At 49.3% G+C, this 15,855-nt stretch overlaps 1 protein-coding gene across 1 annotated transcript in view; it reads left to right on the plus strand.

The window, feature by feature from the left end:
- Positions 1-12,196, plus strand: part of STK40 (serine/threonine kinase 40) — a 30,020-nt gene extending 17,824 nt beyond the window's left edge. The window contains 13 exon segments of the mRNA XM_033157514.1: positions 1,211-1,296; positions 1,601-1,691; positions 1,694-1,743; positions 2,898-3,125; positions 3,765-3,817; positions 6,274-6,335; positions 6,338-6,367; positions 6,634-6,667; positions 6,669-6,700; positions 6,703-6,793; positions 6,896-7,015; positions 7,966-8,050; positions 9,008-12,196. Coding sequence (XP_033013405.1) covers positions 1,211-1,296; positions 1,601-1,691; positions 1,694-1,743; positions 2,898-3,125; positions 3,765-3,817; positions 6,274-6,335; positions 6,338-6,367; positions 6,634-6,667; positions 6,669-6,700; positions 6,703-6,793; positions 6,896-7,015; positions 7,966-8,050; positions 9,008-9,226 — 1,181 coding nt within the window. The 3' untranslated portion in view covers positions 9,227-12,196.
- Positions 12,197-15,855: the final 3,659 nt, after the last annotated feature.

Genomic DNA, 15,855 nt, shown 5'->3' on the forward strand with positions numbered 1-15,855 from the left:
TTAAGCACGCTATGATGATAATATAATAAGCTGCAGTATGATCTAGGATTATAAATGCAGTCATTAACCATAATCACTTAAAGTAGTTTGAATGGATTATAGCAGTTACTATCTAATCCATATCTATTCCTCATGAAGTTTAGAAATAATGTTCAGTGGTGATGAAAACTTTGTCCCCACCCAGCCCACCATCTCTTAACTGAATGTACTCCGTAATCTTGGCAATTTCTACAATACTGTACTGTAGTCCAAATCTCTAGCAATCACATTTTTGTTGATGTGACAAAAACAATTGACTCTCCTTTGCTGTAATCACCATTTTTGCAGCTGACAATAGTTTTCACACTAGCCCCTAATTTTCTTTCTTTACTGTGTCATTCAAATAACCTACTGACCTCAAGAGAGGATCTAGTGGCATTGTGTAACCTCATGTTAGGCATAATGTGTAGTTAGCTTGTTTTGGAAAAGGATTTAATTTACAAGCAAGCCCACCATCTGTGGTAGAAATTAGCCATATTTTGAGTACAGCACCAGCCGTGATCTGTGGCTTTTTAAATATTCTAAACTGCCTGTCTGGGGTCAGATACCACTTACATAGTTTAATGATTCTCTCCTTTTCCAACAGATGGTTTGAGGTGGATCTCTTGCAAATATAAAGTGCCATATCTGATATATCTGAGCCATTCATTTCTCCCTAGGCTTATTACAGCTTCCATGCAAATTTTAATAATATACTGTACATTTTTTACTTCTTACCGTAAATTTTTGACACCAGATTATTTGAACTACTGGATTAGTATGACAGTACTTCAAAGTCTTACTAACTATTTTTAAAAAATGCAACTGTTGAGATGTAAATATTGGAGCCAAAAGAGTGGTTTCCTAATTTTTCAAGCATATCTGTTCCACTCACTTCACTAACACAAAGGGAGACAGTAAAGATAATCCTGGACTTTTTTTTAATTTAAAAAAAACTGTATCCCATACTTCCTAAACAGCAGTCACACAAACATCATTTATGTGGCCGCAAAGCATTTGGGCCTCCATGCTCTGAAGCTCTGTGTGACTTACGGAAAGATATGTAATCCATCCCAGGCAAGGAAAGGGAACTTCCTGATGAACAGGGTCAGCAGCTGAACTGCCAGCAGTGAACAGTGTAGGTGATGAGTCAGAAGAAGCAAAGTCCATTGTTCTGCTTTTGCCTTCTCAGGGCCTCGCTTGGGTAACTCCCCAGTGCCGAGCATCGTCCAGTGTTTGGCAAGGAAGGATGGGACAGATGACTTTTACCAGCTCAAGGTAAACAGCAGGTGGAATCCTTTTTTCTGCAGAAGAGCTGGCCAGGTTGCGGAAGCATCGGCAGCTGCTGCAGTCTGTGTCCTTGTTCCTTCTGTGATGGTCAGCCTTTAAACCCCTGACACCACAGCACAAAGTGCTGCCAGGGTGTTGCAGCTCTGCTCAAGTCCCCAAAGGTCGGGCACCAGGGTTTCCTTGGTCCAGCTGTAAATATTCCAAGCACAAGTTTGATGTTGGAGCTTGTTGACTTTCGAGAAAGGAATGCAATGTGTGTTTTTTTTTCTTTCTTTGCCTGCTTTCCCCAAAGATCCTCACCTTGGAGGACAGGAATGACAAAGGCACGGAAACCCAGGAGGAGCGCCAGGGAAAGATGCTGCTCCACACAGAGTACTCTTCTCTCCCCTCCTGCACAACCAGGACGGGGTGGTCCACCACCACGGCCTTTTCCAGGTAAGCACAGCCATCCTGGGCACACTGTAGTTCTGTATCCCTGCCCAGCCCAACCGTTGCATGTTCTATCAGCTTTGCCCTTTGGAGAGATGAGGCTAGGCCCCTCTTCCTCAAAAGACACTGCACACCTATCCAGCCACTCAGCCACGTTTTCTCTTGTGACCATGATTGCCCCCATATTTGCTTCACTTATAGTCGCTCTATTGATATTACAGTGTTTGCAACATAATCCACCCCCCAAATGCTATTATGATTATATGAGCCTTTGAGCTCAGCATCTGTTATCTTGAAAAGTGGAATAAGAAATATCAATATCAAATATTTTAAAGCTGCTTGCCGAGGCTGCCAGTGCCACAGTGACTCCATGTTTTGCAATCATACGGCAAAAATAAAAAATCGCTCTGTTCAGGCTTTGCTACAGCCGTCAAGTTCTTCTGACTGTAACTTGTTTTACCCGGTTTTAATGTTTTTACATTGTTGTAACCCACCCTTGGACTTTATGATGATGGTAAGAAATCACAGTTCATAATACCGGCTGTGGGGACCCAAACTGAAATGTTTAGGAAGCTCTTCAGTGAGCATTCAGCAGTTCAGCCTTTTGAGTCTGTGGCACATTAATGGGAAGAATTCCAGCACACTTCCAGCAATAAGGCCTTTTCTCAGCCCCACCACCACCACCAACACACACACCTCCATGTAAATTCAGCACATGACTGGAGAAGTGAATGGGCCAGACCTGCCACACAGGTTGTGCTTGTGGAAAGAGACCTTTTTGGAAAGGAGACTTTTGAAATAGAAGGTTGCATCAAGTATTAGTTATACTTGGAATATACCCATTGAAGTTAATGGACATCACTCACTGCCTTACACCCATTAATTTCACGGGGTCAACTCTGAGTATACCTTAGTTTCCTCCAACCCCAAAACCATAAACGGGCTCTTTATTGCATGTCTGTGATCATGCAGGTGTAGTGTTTGGGGTTGGCTGTGACCTCTCGTGCCAAGGAGTGGTAGCCTAGATAGGGATCTTGGCTTTTGGGAGCCACACAAGCAGCAAGTATGGGGGTCAGCCACTGCTGGATGGAAAGGCCAGTTTGACACCATCTCTCCCAGATAAAATAACACCTGCTTCCATCCTTGTTGGGGCTCTGCAGGACCGAGCCTGTGAGCATGTGGAAGACCTGGAATCCAACCGGATGGTGCGTAAGATGAAGAAGCGCATCTGTCTGGTGCTGGACTGCCTCTGCGCCCATGACTTCAGCGACAAGACAGCTGACCTCATCAACCTGCAGCACTATGTCATCAAGGAGAAGCGCCTCAGCGAACGGGAGACAGTCGTGATTTTCTACGACGTTGTGCGGGTAGTGGAAGCCTTGCACAAGGTAGGGTGTCTCTGCTATTTTCAGGGAGCTGTGAGGAAGATGTGGGGCCCTTGTGGGGTTTTGGCAGCCATGTGGCTGTGCAGGAGGCCTGGTGCTTTGGTGGGGGGCGTGGGGTCTGCTGATGCTGAGCAGAAAGAGTGTGCAAAGCATCTTATATCCAAATTAGCTGGTGCAAAAGTCTTCAGGTCATAAATGGCCAGGTGAAATGAACAAGTGATCTTGATCCATTCCATTTTCTGCAAGCACAACTTTAGGGGTGGGGGGGGGTTGAATTATGCTTTTAAGTTTCTTATCTTGCCAGATAATCTACAGTGGTACCTCGGGTTACAGACACTTCAGGTTACAGACACTTCATGTTACAGACGCTTCAGGTTACAAACTCTGCTAACCCAGAAATAGTACCTCGGGTTAAGAACTTTGCTTCAGGATGAGAACAGAAATCGTGCGGCGACAGCGGGAGGCCCCATTAGCTAAAGTAGTACCTCAGGTTAAGAACGGTTTCAGGTTAAGAATGGACCTCCAGAACGAATTAAGTTCTTAACCCGAGGTAATACTTCCAGGTTATCAGAGTCTGTAACCCGAAGTGTTTGTAACCCAAGGTACCAATGTAATAGTATAAATTCCCTCTTGTCTTTCTAGAAGAACATTGTGCACAGAGACTTGAAGTTGGGGAACATGGTGCTGAACAAAAGGTCAGTCCCTTTTGCAATTTTCACTCTGGAACATTATCTGCAGTTGGTGGGATTTCTGCAGATTGAGGTTGCACGGCAAAGAAAGTTGAGCTCTTGTATATGCTAGGAAACACCTGCCAAGAAAGCTCCCGCTTTTCAGTCTGTGCATCCATACACAAATCAAACAGCAACCTTAGAAGGCGGTGTCTTGTTTGCTTGTTTTCCCCTGGAGAAAGCACTTTGGCCTTCCTTAGGAGTTTAGTGAGGTCACAGAAGAAAGAAACTCCAGGAGGGAGGCCATGTCAGTCTCATCCCCCTAGACATCTGATGCAGGCACTTGTGTTGCAGCCTTGTCATTTGTGCACCAGTTCAGGGTTGACCTCGTAAGAGCCTCAAGTGAGACAAGGCCAACTAGTTTTATCATCAGAGTGTAACTTCCAGTAGCTGCCACTGCCCTCTCCTTTCCTTTGCTCCCAGACAACTTGGGGTTCACAGTGAGGAATGCCGCTGACAGCTTCATGCACCCCTTTAAACAAGATGTTACTTCACATCAGTAGGTTTTGTATCCATTGCTTGCACACACTCACATGCTCCGCATAATGTGACTCATGTTTCTGGCAAGACTTTGCCTGTTCAAGCCCCTGCCACCCACAAGCACAAGTTATATCTGTTCTGAAACATATAAGGCATACATGTGGCTTCATGTCTGGCTTGTGAGCTTCTTGGAGATACTTAAGTTGCTGCATTTGGAAAATGATACTGGATTAGATGAACCTTCTGATATCACCCAGTAGGGCCACTCTTGCACTCTTAAAAATGAAACGCAACAACAGTTTTCTAGAGCAGCCGTTTCCAACCCTAGTGCCTGTCAGTTCTTTGGGACTACATCTCTCATAACCCTTTAATGTTGGCCATTGAGTGGGGCTTATGGCAGTTAAAGTCCTAAAGTTTTGGAGGGTACCAGGATGGAGAAAGGTGTTCTAGGGAGTTGGGGTGAACGACCCTGAAAAAGGATCTGGTTTGCACCTGGAAGGTTCTCTGAGTTCCAGCCCTGTTGATTGTCTGAAGTGATATCTGTGGCTCAAAGTGCCTTTCATTGACTTTGGCTCTTTTACCAAGAATGAACCCTTCCTGAGTAGGCCTTATCCCAGGGATCCAGCAGCGTTTTGCATTCAAGGTGGCCACAAGGCCATATTCTTGCGGGCATGTTCTTGTTTCTGTTGCCACTGCTGCATTAAAAACCATCAATTGGCCTTGTGGAGCGAGAGATGTGAAGCAGGCAAATATCTATTGAGCAACAGCCTGGTAGTGCAGAAATGCCCTTCGGGTGGCCCTCACTCATCCATCACAGTGAGGCAAATGGTGCCATTTATTGCTCCTTCCTGATCCCCTGTGGGATGAGGTCAGTTTTTGGCTGCCTGAAAACAGCCATTCAATACATTTCACAGCTGAAGCACCTTGGATGCTGATCTCCTGATGGCTTCATTGCCAAGAAAACATCGTCGTCTGCCAGGAGGACATGGCGGATGTTTATGATTGAGGCCATCCTCCACCCCTCGCTCACAGGAAGTCATCAGGAGCTGGCTGTTTGGAATGCTGACTTCTTTCTTTCTTCTTTTTTCTTTTTCTTTCTTTCTTTCTTTCTTCTTATCTTTTTTTTTCTTCTTTCTTTCTTCTTCTTTCTTCTCTTTTCTTCTTTCTTTTTAAAAAAGTCTCAGTTAATTTAGCCAAAGAATCCAGGCCTGCTGATTCTTGTGCATTCAGGCCTGTTTGCTCCCCGTCCCTCCCAGTTTGTCAAAAGTCTGCTCATATTTCTTGAGTGAAGGTCATAAATCTGGCACAGATGAGCAAAACCTTTCAGGGAGTGCCAGACCCCCACCCCGGGGTTAATGCAACACTTTTGCCATCTTAGTGCTCTCTGCATTTGTGGAGGACTGAAGGTGTTTTAGTCCAAAACGTCTGGAGGGCATCAAGTCGGTGAGGCTGAATCGGGGCTTTGAGGACGATTCTACACACTCTGAACGTCACAGTTAGAGCTGAACCTGAGTTCACAAATTTAGTAGATCGGCAGCAACATATTTATCAGTGCTTCTCCAAGTTGCCTCAGCCATGTACATGGTCTTGCATCCATACACCCAATGCCCTTGCCAACTACCGCTGAGGTAGGCTAGACATAGAGAGTTACTGACTGTCTTAGGTCACCAGAGAGCTTTGCAGCTGAAGGGAGGTTTGAATTTGTGTCTTCCCAGCTAATCTGCTGCAGCACAGTGGCTCTCACACAATTCTGATGTGTATGTCATACCAACACTCCCAAAGCCCCATGTAGTCCATCCACTGTTTTACTGGTAGCTGCTTGGCATTGTTCCTCAGAGTGGCCTTCAGTGTCTTTGTCGACACCCAAGGCATTCATACCATTCCAACACCCCTCACCCCCACCCCCCCCCCATTACCCACCACTAACTTTTTCTCCCCTCCAGGACCCACCGAATCACCATCAAAACTTCTGCCTGGGGAACCCTGGTGAGCGAAGATGACCTCCTGAGGACCAGCGTGGGAGCCCCGCCTACATCAGCCTGACGTCCTCAGTGGTAGGCAGTAGCAACCCGCAGCAGCCCCCGGACCTTTCTCCCGAAAGGGCCTCCTCCCGGCTTTGCACGCATGACATCACAGGCATGTGACGTGGCACTGAGCCCCTCCGATATTGGGCCCAAGACGCGTGTATGAAGGGAACGTGAGACCAGCCCACAAGCTGGTTGCTTAGCGCCTCCCCTTTGTCTTTCTCTTCCTCCTCCTGGATGGGCCCTGCTAACTCTCCGGGGCCTCCTCTCTTCCGGGCCGTCTCTCTGTTGCTTGCGGCCGTCCGTATCGTGGGACCCAGCGACATGTGGGCCCTAGGCGTGGTCCTCTTACCATGCTGTACGGGCAGTTCCCCTTCTATGACAGCATTCCCCAGGAGCTCTTCCGCAAAATCAAGGCTGCTGAATACACCATCCCAGAGTAAGTGGGGGTCGAGGGACATGCCTGGCCACGGGGTTCTGGGCCTTGCCATCTCTGGTTTGGGTAGCTTCACTGCCCCTCACTCTCGCTCTTTCCTGGCAGAGATGGACGGGTGTCGGAAAACACTGTGTGCTTGATCCGAAAGCTGCTCGTCTTGGACCCTCTACAGCGCCTGACAGCCTCCGAGGTGCTCGACTCCCTCAGTTCCATCATTGCTTCCTGGTGAGTTTGTGGTGGAAGGGCAACGGGATAAAATTCAAAGAGCCCTGCAGATGGATCAGGCCAAAGGCCCATCTCACCCAGCATCTTTCTCGCAGGCACCAACCAAATCTGGGGGCAACATCAGCCCCTCTGCTCACCCCTCCAGCCCAAAGCTGGCCTGCGGTGAAGGGGTGAACTTTGTTGGGAAGGCTGGGTGGAGGAGTCTTTTGTAAATGCAATGAACATTGGCCAAAAGACACAGAAAGTGTTGTCTCAACTACTTGGGAAGGAACACCTTGGGCCCATGTCTCTTGTTTCTTAATGGTGCATGTGGCATAATTTCACCCTCCTCCTCACCTTGCTCCCTTTGCTAAAAGAGCATCTTCTTGAGCTAAGTTTTATACCCTGCTACGGAGACCTAAGTACCGAATCAAGCACGAGAAGCCACCTTTACTTATTTCTCAACTAAATGGAGGAGTAGGAAGCACCCCATTTGTGTCCTTCAATGCCCAGCCCAGGAAAAGGCTTGCCTTTCTTGACGGGTTGGCACTTTGGAACGCCTCTTACAGTTCTGGCCACCAGATCTTTAAAGGGATATTAGAGAGCTGGCAAAGGACAGTCAAAACAATCCAGGGGATGGAACAACTGCTTGCAGCATGTGCTGGACGAGTGCCTACAGCACTTCCCCCTTTGGTCCATTAATAAAGAAGCACCCATAATAACCTGTGCACCATAATGGTCTAGAGGTTGTTGCTCCCACCCACCCACCCCTGGTCCTGTGCTGCTGCTTCACAGTCAGGTACTGTCGGTTTGTGCATGCTGAGAAATGGTGGGATGGGTGGGTGGGTGGGTGGGCAAGCCTCCTAGGTGCAGTGTGTGAGAGTTGCCGTCTTCCAACTGGGGGCTTAGGCCGCCTCTGAGGTTGGCACAAATGTGCCACCTCCTTACCCACCAGCCTGTCTCTCCTGCAGGCAGTCCATGTCCCTGCTGAGCGGGCCCTTGCAAGTGGTGCCTGACATAGACGACCAGGTTGCCAATCCAGAAAGCGCACATGAGGTAAGACCTGCCTACTGAGCGGAACCACTTGCCCTTGAGGGAGACGGGCGCTGCAGCCTGATTGGATGGGGTGTCTTGCTTGATTTGCATATTTTCTGCAAGCTGTGCGGAGGGTCAAAGGAGCTCTGCTCCATTCTGAAGCCCCATTAGCAGGAGGCTTGCTCCCAGATTTTGCTTCCAGAGCCACATGGGAACTCGCTGGTGGGTGGGTGTCTTTCAGACAGAAGCTGTGAGGACATTCGGGGTGATCTGTTTTCTAGTCAGAAATGAAACAGGCAGGGCACAGCAGGTATCCAGCAGAATCTGTCTCTGCTGACCTTGGGGGCTTTCCCCATCAGTTGGTTCCCAGCTGATGAGAAATGATGGCTGGGGAAACAATGTCTTGCTGAGAAAGCTCTCTGAGATAGCGACACATGTTTAAACCCAATTGCAATTTTAATGCAGATTCTTAAGTATTATTAAATGCTACTGGGGATCTGAAGTCATCCTCCTCAGCCTGTCCATGAAATTCAGCTGGTCTTTTGGCCTCCTCTTTTTCTCTCTCTTCACCTGCAGGTGGCCCCTTCCCTTCTTAGCTGACTCCACCTGCCTTTCCTCCAGGCCCCCCTGCTTTCCCTTTGGCAGTTGGAATGTTTGAGGACATTCCTGCCAAATATTAAGCCCCCAGGTTGTGTTTGAGTGCTGCGAATCTGGCGGCTCCTTGCAGCAGAGACCTTTGTCGCCTCTCAGAGCTTGCTCTCAAGTCATATCCACAAATCTGGGATTCTCAGGCGCTTGAACATGGAGGGAGGTGGGGAGCGACTTGTCAATGCAGAAAACAAGCCTGGTAGGCTTCGTGGTGTGTGCAGTGGAGCAGTGAGCTTGTGTCAAAATGCTGGGGGAAGGGGGGATGCTGTTGCAAGCAGGTCTGGCCCCCACCTTCCTGGTGGTCTCTAACAGGCCTCCTCCTCCTCGCAGGCAAAGGTGACGGAGGAGTGTTCGCAGTACGAGTTTGAGAACTACATGAGGCAGCAGCTGCTGCTGGCTGAGGAGAAGAACACGCTCCACGAGGCCAAGAGCTTCCTCCAAAAGCGGCAGTTTGGGAACATCCCTCCGGTGCGGCGCCTGGGCCACGACGCCCAGCCAATGAACCCCTTGGACGCGGCCATCCTTGCACAGCGCTACCTTCGGAAGTAGCTCCTCCCACCCCACCATGGGTCTCTTGCCCCCGACGGGGCATGCGACAGTGACAGCCAGGTCCCAGGATCCCTCACAATGTAGCAGTCTTCCCCTGTGTGCTGAGTGCTCAACGGGCCTCGCCTGCTGGGCTTTGCGCCCCCCCCCCGACCCCGGAGGGGGCAGCAGGGGAAAGACCCCAACTGTCTGGGGAAATGGCTGGCGGATTTTAACTCCACACCTAGACAGCTAATCTGCTTTTAATCATGACTCTGAAATCTACCTCTCTGCCTCTTTTTAACCACACTGTTCTCTGGACTGAAACGAGGAGCGTTTTTTGGCAAAGTTTGCCCCCACAGGCTTCTTTTCTGACGCAGACGTTGTGGACTGCTGCGGAGACCACGTGGGCCGTGCTTCGCTCTGTCTGGTTTGAATAAGCTTAATCATTTCCGCCTCCTTTCTTCCCTCCCCCCTGGTGGGTTTCATGAAAGTAACTATTTCTTAAACCCTCTCCCCCATACCCTTTGTTCTATTTTTAATTTAACACCTGGTTTGAATATATTTTGTGTAAACGTTGGTTTCGGGCCCTCTGCGTGACCACAGGCTTAGCAAATGGGTTGCCTCCACTATGAGCTTCTCTCCACATGAGAAAGCCTCGCTCTGTAGATTCTGACCTGGGGTAAGAGTTCGAAACCAGGCGCTGTTTAAAAAAATGTAGCTTTTCTGAGGGCCCAGACCTCCCTTTTCCAATCACTTTAATTATTTGGGGATATCCTGGGATGGTTTTTGTTCTGTTCTGTTCTGTTTTCCTTTCTTTTTAAATGGTAGCTTTTGAAAGGTGCAGTAACCTTGCATTAATTCTGTTGACATTTCTCCCTGCCTCCTCCTCACCCACACTGGTACGGCTGAAGGGATAAATCTGTGAAAAAAATGTGAAAAGGGTTTGCTTGCTTCGTTTTTGTTTTGTCCCCTACTTCCCCCACCCCCCAGCCTGTCTCAGGTTCAGAAATGCCTGCTGGTCTCCACTCCTTTATGTGCTCTTTGCTTTGTCTTGCCATTGCCATCTTGTCACAGACAATTCCCCCACCATGACATTTATTATTATTTTTTTGCGGGGCTGGGCAGGAGTGTTCCCCTGATGCTGTGGAAGCAGCAGGTCTTGCTGGGACTGGGCTGGATCATTTCTGAGCCTCGTTTGTTGGAACTGGATGCCTCTCTTGCCAGATAAGCTGTTCTCAAGCAACCCTCCCTAGGCTGTGCTGCCTCATTTCCCCACTCCCTTCCCATTTCCGGTCAGCCTTCATCACCCTTCAGAAATTGTCTCAAAATGTGAGGTGTCCCCTCCCCACCCACCCTGTTGAACCATTGGATGCCAGCAGAAGCAGCACTGCAGTATCCAGGAAGCGACACTGACCTGAAGGAAGTTGACTCAAGACCTCTGCAGTCTGGCTGGAGTGGGGCTGTTGGATGGCCCTGAGATGAATGAACAAAATCCTCACCAGCTGAGGACAACGGCCTCCCTTAGTGTGAATGTGTTTGCATGGCACAAAGAGGAGGACTAGCGAAGGTTGTAGATCCTGGAATCTGACTTCAGCACAAGGAATTATTTTCTACTGATGAGAACTGCAAAAGAATTCTGCAAATCTGTTTAAAAAGAGAAAAGAAAGAAATCCAACCACATGTAAACTTCCCTGCAGAACCTCTGTGCCTGATCTACGCTCCCCTCCTGTCCGTGGGGCAGACTCTGCTTTGGTTGTTCTCTGGCTTTCTCATCGTTGCTAAGTTGGGAAACAGGGATGGAGTTAGGGAAACCCAGGAACAGTTTATTTTGCTCTCTCTTGCTAGGGATGGACGGTAACCAACCCTTCAAAGGTCACCAGCCCCCCATGCAGTCTCGCCAAGAAACACAGCATAAACCTGTCTATAAGGCATTAGCTCTGTGGATCAAGCCAAAACTGGATCGGTGAACGCTAACAAGCTTAATGGCACCCCTTGCTTTGGCCCAGGGGGGGCAGTAAATTGGGCTCCCATTTCACAGCCCCTTCTGGGGGCCAAACCTCCAGGTGAGCCAGTACTGTAGGCTCTTGGATCTTGTGTCCCAGGGCCCAGCCTCCCTGGTGGCTTTTGGGACTGTTGCTTGCAGCACCATCATAGCCCACAAGACAGAGGAATCCCTCAGTCTGGGGGTAAGCTTTTTCCCCACTCCAAAAACTGAGTTGCCCATCTTGTCATCTGGAAGCACATGCGAGGTGTTCTGCACACCTCCAAAATGAACCGTTCTGCTGAAGACAGACCCACTGATTTCCCCTTAGCAGTTCCCTTCAGTCCCACCTACAGCTTTCTATGGGGCTCCAGTCCCAGCTGACATGTTTCTTAACAGTATTGGAAGGTGGGGCACAGGCGGCAGAAAGTGTAGGATGACAGGTGAGGTGTGGGCCAGCTTTCATGACAACTTTCTAGTCCACTTCCCAAGCAGGAGGTTTCTGTGGACTTCTCTGCCTGGAATATTTCCTGTGTCAGTAGCAATAGAAACCCCTGGGCAGGGCTGGCTCTTCCTTCCCCTCTCAGAATTCAGGCAGGGCAGACTCTGCTCCTTTCTCTCTCTCTCTCTCCTCTCTCTCTCTCTCTCTCCTCCCCTTCACCAGTACTGACCATCTTCCCCAGCAGAGCTGGCAGTGTGTTTTGCATTGGGACTCTCTCCATCCTGAAAAAACATAGCAATACTCGACAGGCTGTCAGGCTGTGTGCTCCGCCCAACTCTGGACATGGTGATGAAAAGCAAACTGAAAGGAAATGGGGAGTGAGGGTGTGTGGAAATTGGGGTGAACTGTCTGGGTTGTGTTTTTGTGGATTACAAGCCGGGTGAGACACCAGAGACGAAAGATCCTATTGTAAAAAAAATTGCAAAGATAATTTGTATAGAGACCTATTTTGTATTACATCCAACTATTCCTGCATGTCAGCAATAAAATTTCATAATGTAGAACTAAATCTGTATTGTGTTGAAAGGTGCTGGCAACTTTTGTCTAGAGCCGAGCTGTGTGTGTGTGTGTGTGTGTGTGTGTGAGAGAGAGAGAGAGAGAGAGAGAGAGAGAGAGAGAGAGAGAGAGAGAAGCATGTGAAAACAGGATTCTGTTTCAAGAGAATTATTTTGCTAGCTTTTAAACATTTTTACAGAAACTGCTAATTCTCATGCGTCTGAAGATGTGCTTGGAATGAGGTAGGCAATATCTGCAGAAATCTTGGAAGCCGGAGGGAAGGAAGGTTGCACGTGAGACCACAGGTTAGAATGAATTGCACATGGGGAGGTTAAGCCCATGGGATCACTTTGTGTAACTTATGCAAGGCATGCAGTTTGGTTGCAAAATCCGAGTTGCCCAAGGAGACAGAATATAATGTGTCTCAAATAAGCAAGCCTTGCAGTGAGTCAGAGCGAAGGGCTTCTCCCCACTGCCTGAGGAGCATCCCTTGAGTTGTTTTGTGCAAATTTCATTTGTCAAACACCACTGTTCTCACTGCCAGTCAGGTATGTCTTTCTGCCCTGGTGGTATGGGTGCTTGTGGTAGTTAAAACTCTTCTACTTAGGAATGTGTTGAGCCCCACCTGGAGAGAATTCCACTGGCCTGTTTTATCTAACACACTCAAATTCCTCTGAGGCACCACTCCACTATTGAGGAAGGGAAACCCAAGAGGGCACAAGCTGGTACTCAGCTGGGGGAGGGGTAGACCCTCTGAGATCTCTCCCCCTGCCCACCCACACCCCGCTTCTGACTCCACAGAGTGGGAAGAGGGCTGCAGGAAAAAGCTTTGTATTTCCCATGCCAACCATCTACACACACACACAAAAAAAAAAAGCCAGTAGCACCTTAGATTTTTTTATATATATTTTTACTGTGGCAGGCCAACACGGCATACCTACCTGTAACATCTACACACAGACATTTAGGCAGCCCTACGGTTGAAAAATGGCCTGGCAAAGAAAGCCTAGGACCTTCACAGCAGGGGTGAAGGGAAAGTGAGCTAGAGTTCCAGTCCAACAAGGCACCGTTAACCCCACCTCTGCTTCGGTAACACTGTGGTTGGCCCACATTGCAGGAAGCTCATGGGGGGGACATCTCCTGCACCAGCCCTGTGAGTAGGCTAGCCCAAAAGGATGACTAATTCAGGGAGTGCTTCTGGCTCGGGGAGGGTGGGTGGATTTGAAATAGACCCCAGTCTAAAACCAACAGCATGCTGCAGCAACCCTATGCTAGGCTGGATGCCCCCTCTTTTTCGCATTGCAGCTGCCATTTAGAATCAGTCTGACTATTAATTTGTTCCTCTCACCTGGTGTCGCCTGCTTCTTGCCATTCTACGCAGCTGTTTTGTGCTGCAACAAGGGCCTGAGCAGAAGTCCGTGGAGGACTGGGGCTCCCAGTGTGGCGCCTTCACTTGCGCCTCTGAGGGCAAGCAAGGACCGCAGGCCAGACTCTTCCACTGCTGAGTTAATGCTGGCCCTCTTTTGGCACCAAGAGGGCGCCTGAGGGTCGGGCTCTGGACTACAGGCCTGACTGGGCCTCAGTCCCTTCTGGAAGCTCCCACCCTGCACCTGCAGCGGCAGCCTTCCCTTCTGCAAAGGAAGATTGGGGTGAGAAGGTCTCTGCAGCACTCCCCCCCCCCCCCCGCAACTCCCCAGTTCAAGACCTGGAAGGAGAAAGGAGCTTTCTATTGGGACTTCCCATCTTCTTTGAGCAGCTTCCTGAGGGTCTCTGCACCCCCACCCCAAAACAATGAGAGATGGAGGGCTGTGTACCCAACAGATTGGCCCCAAACTTGTTTTGGGGTTGGTAAACTGCTTGTGCAACTGAGGAATTGGGGACCTATTTCAGCATAATTGGAAATCCCTTTGTACAGGAGTGAAGGTGATTGAGATGGAGCCAGCCCACAAGGGGTGGCTGGGGAGAGTTCTCCAGAGGTTGGGGGGTAGCCCTTGAAGACGCAGCATTGCCCCTTCCTCACCACTTGCCATTGCTTCCCAGTGCCAGTGTCCACCATCCCCTCCCAAGTGCATGATTTTCTCTCACAGCTCAACAAGCCCAGCCCCACTCTCCTGCCCCCTGGATTTGGGAGACAAGGCATCTAGGCAAGGAGGCAGGGGTTAAGTTCCAGCCCATTCCCTGTGGGACTGGGTGGACAGAAATGGGCTGTGCTGCTGGCACAGCTGCCCTTGAGGTAATAGAAGTGGACTAAGGAGCAACCCTCTAAACCCTGGTTGGACTAATGCCTACAAATTCTTCCTCCCTCGGACCCAAATAGAAGTTGCACGTGATTGAACACATAAGAGTCTTGTGGAGGAAACAGCCTCAGAAAGAGAGCAGCAGCAGGAGGAGGATTACCGGTGAGAAGGGAAAGGAATGGCAGATCTAGTAATTGGGGTTAAATGTGGGAGAGCCGTGCTTATAATGAGGTAGGAGAGGGGGCTGAATTTATGGGTGAGAGTCTCAGCAACACTTGCGCAGGGTCTGCGAATGGCTGAGAAGCAGAATAATGAGAGGAGAGAATTTTCAGTCTAACATGTCTTCTGGGAGTCACCTGCCAGTGGTGGGCAGGGCCAGAGGCAAGAGTGGGTGGAGCAGCAGAGGTGACTCCTACTTTCTGCATTCTAGCCACACAGGTCAGGGAGGGGGGTACATGCGTGCACACCCACACTCTCCTGTCCAGTCAAGCAGGAGGCATGATCACACAGCTCATGGACACGTTCTAGCCCAGGGGTCAGCAGCGTTTTTCAGAAGGGGGCCGGTCCACTGTCCCTCAGACCTTGTGGGGGGCCAGACTGTATTTTGAAAAATACTAATGAACGAATTCCTGTGCCCCACAAATAACCCAGGAATGCATTTTAAATAAAAGGACACATTCTACTCATGTAAAAACACGCTGATTCCCGGGACCATCCGAGGGCCGGATTTGGAAGGCGATTGGTCCGCATCCAGCCTCCGGGCCTTAGTTTGGGGACCCCTGTCCTAGCCAGGCAAAAGCAGTTGAGGAGGGTGCTGAGCCAGGCATATGAGGGCTGTGGCCTTGGGGAGAAGGGGTATGCCCTGCAAAAGACTCCCAGCCACATTCAGACCCCAGGTTTGAGGTTCTCCACCCTTGATAAACAGAGATGTCAGCTGGTCTAAAGGGGTCCCGATCCCCCATTTCGAGTCATTCCCCTGGCACAGATCCCACCCTTAAACTCCACAGGACCACACGGGCTGTTTGTAGGCCTGCCCATGAACACCAGAGCATGAGATATGGGAATGTGTGGAAGCCATGCGGTCTCCTGGATTTACACCTTCAAGAGACTGGATCCTGTAGCCAAAGGGAGCTGTAGTTTGTGCCCGTGAAGGATAGGTAGGGATCTTGTCTCTTGTTCTCCTGCCTCTCAGCCTATTCTATTTCTTAAGGTTAAGCCAACAGGCTCCTCAAACCTGCATATATTTAAATAAATTAACATGCCAACTATTGCAGCTGGAATATTTAATCTTCCTTCCCTCCCATCCACATGGAATTTCAATACGCATTATTGTCGTTTCGTGTACTCCAGTGGCCATTTATGTTTAAGGGACGGCACCTGCCTTCCCGTGCTTGTTCTACCTGAAGCAGGTTAGCCATCGAAATAATCCAACCAT

Source organism: Lacerta agilis, chromosome 8 (genome assembly GCF_009819535.1).
Source record: "Lacerta agilis isolate rLacAgi1 chromosome 8, rLacAgi1.pri, whole genome shotgun sequence".
In the NCBI taxonomy this organism is placed as follows: Eukaryota; Metazoa; Chordata; class Lepidosauria; order Squamata; family Lacertidae; genus Lacerta; species Lacerta agilis.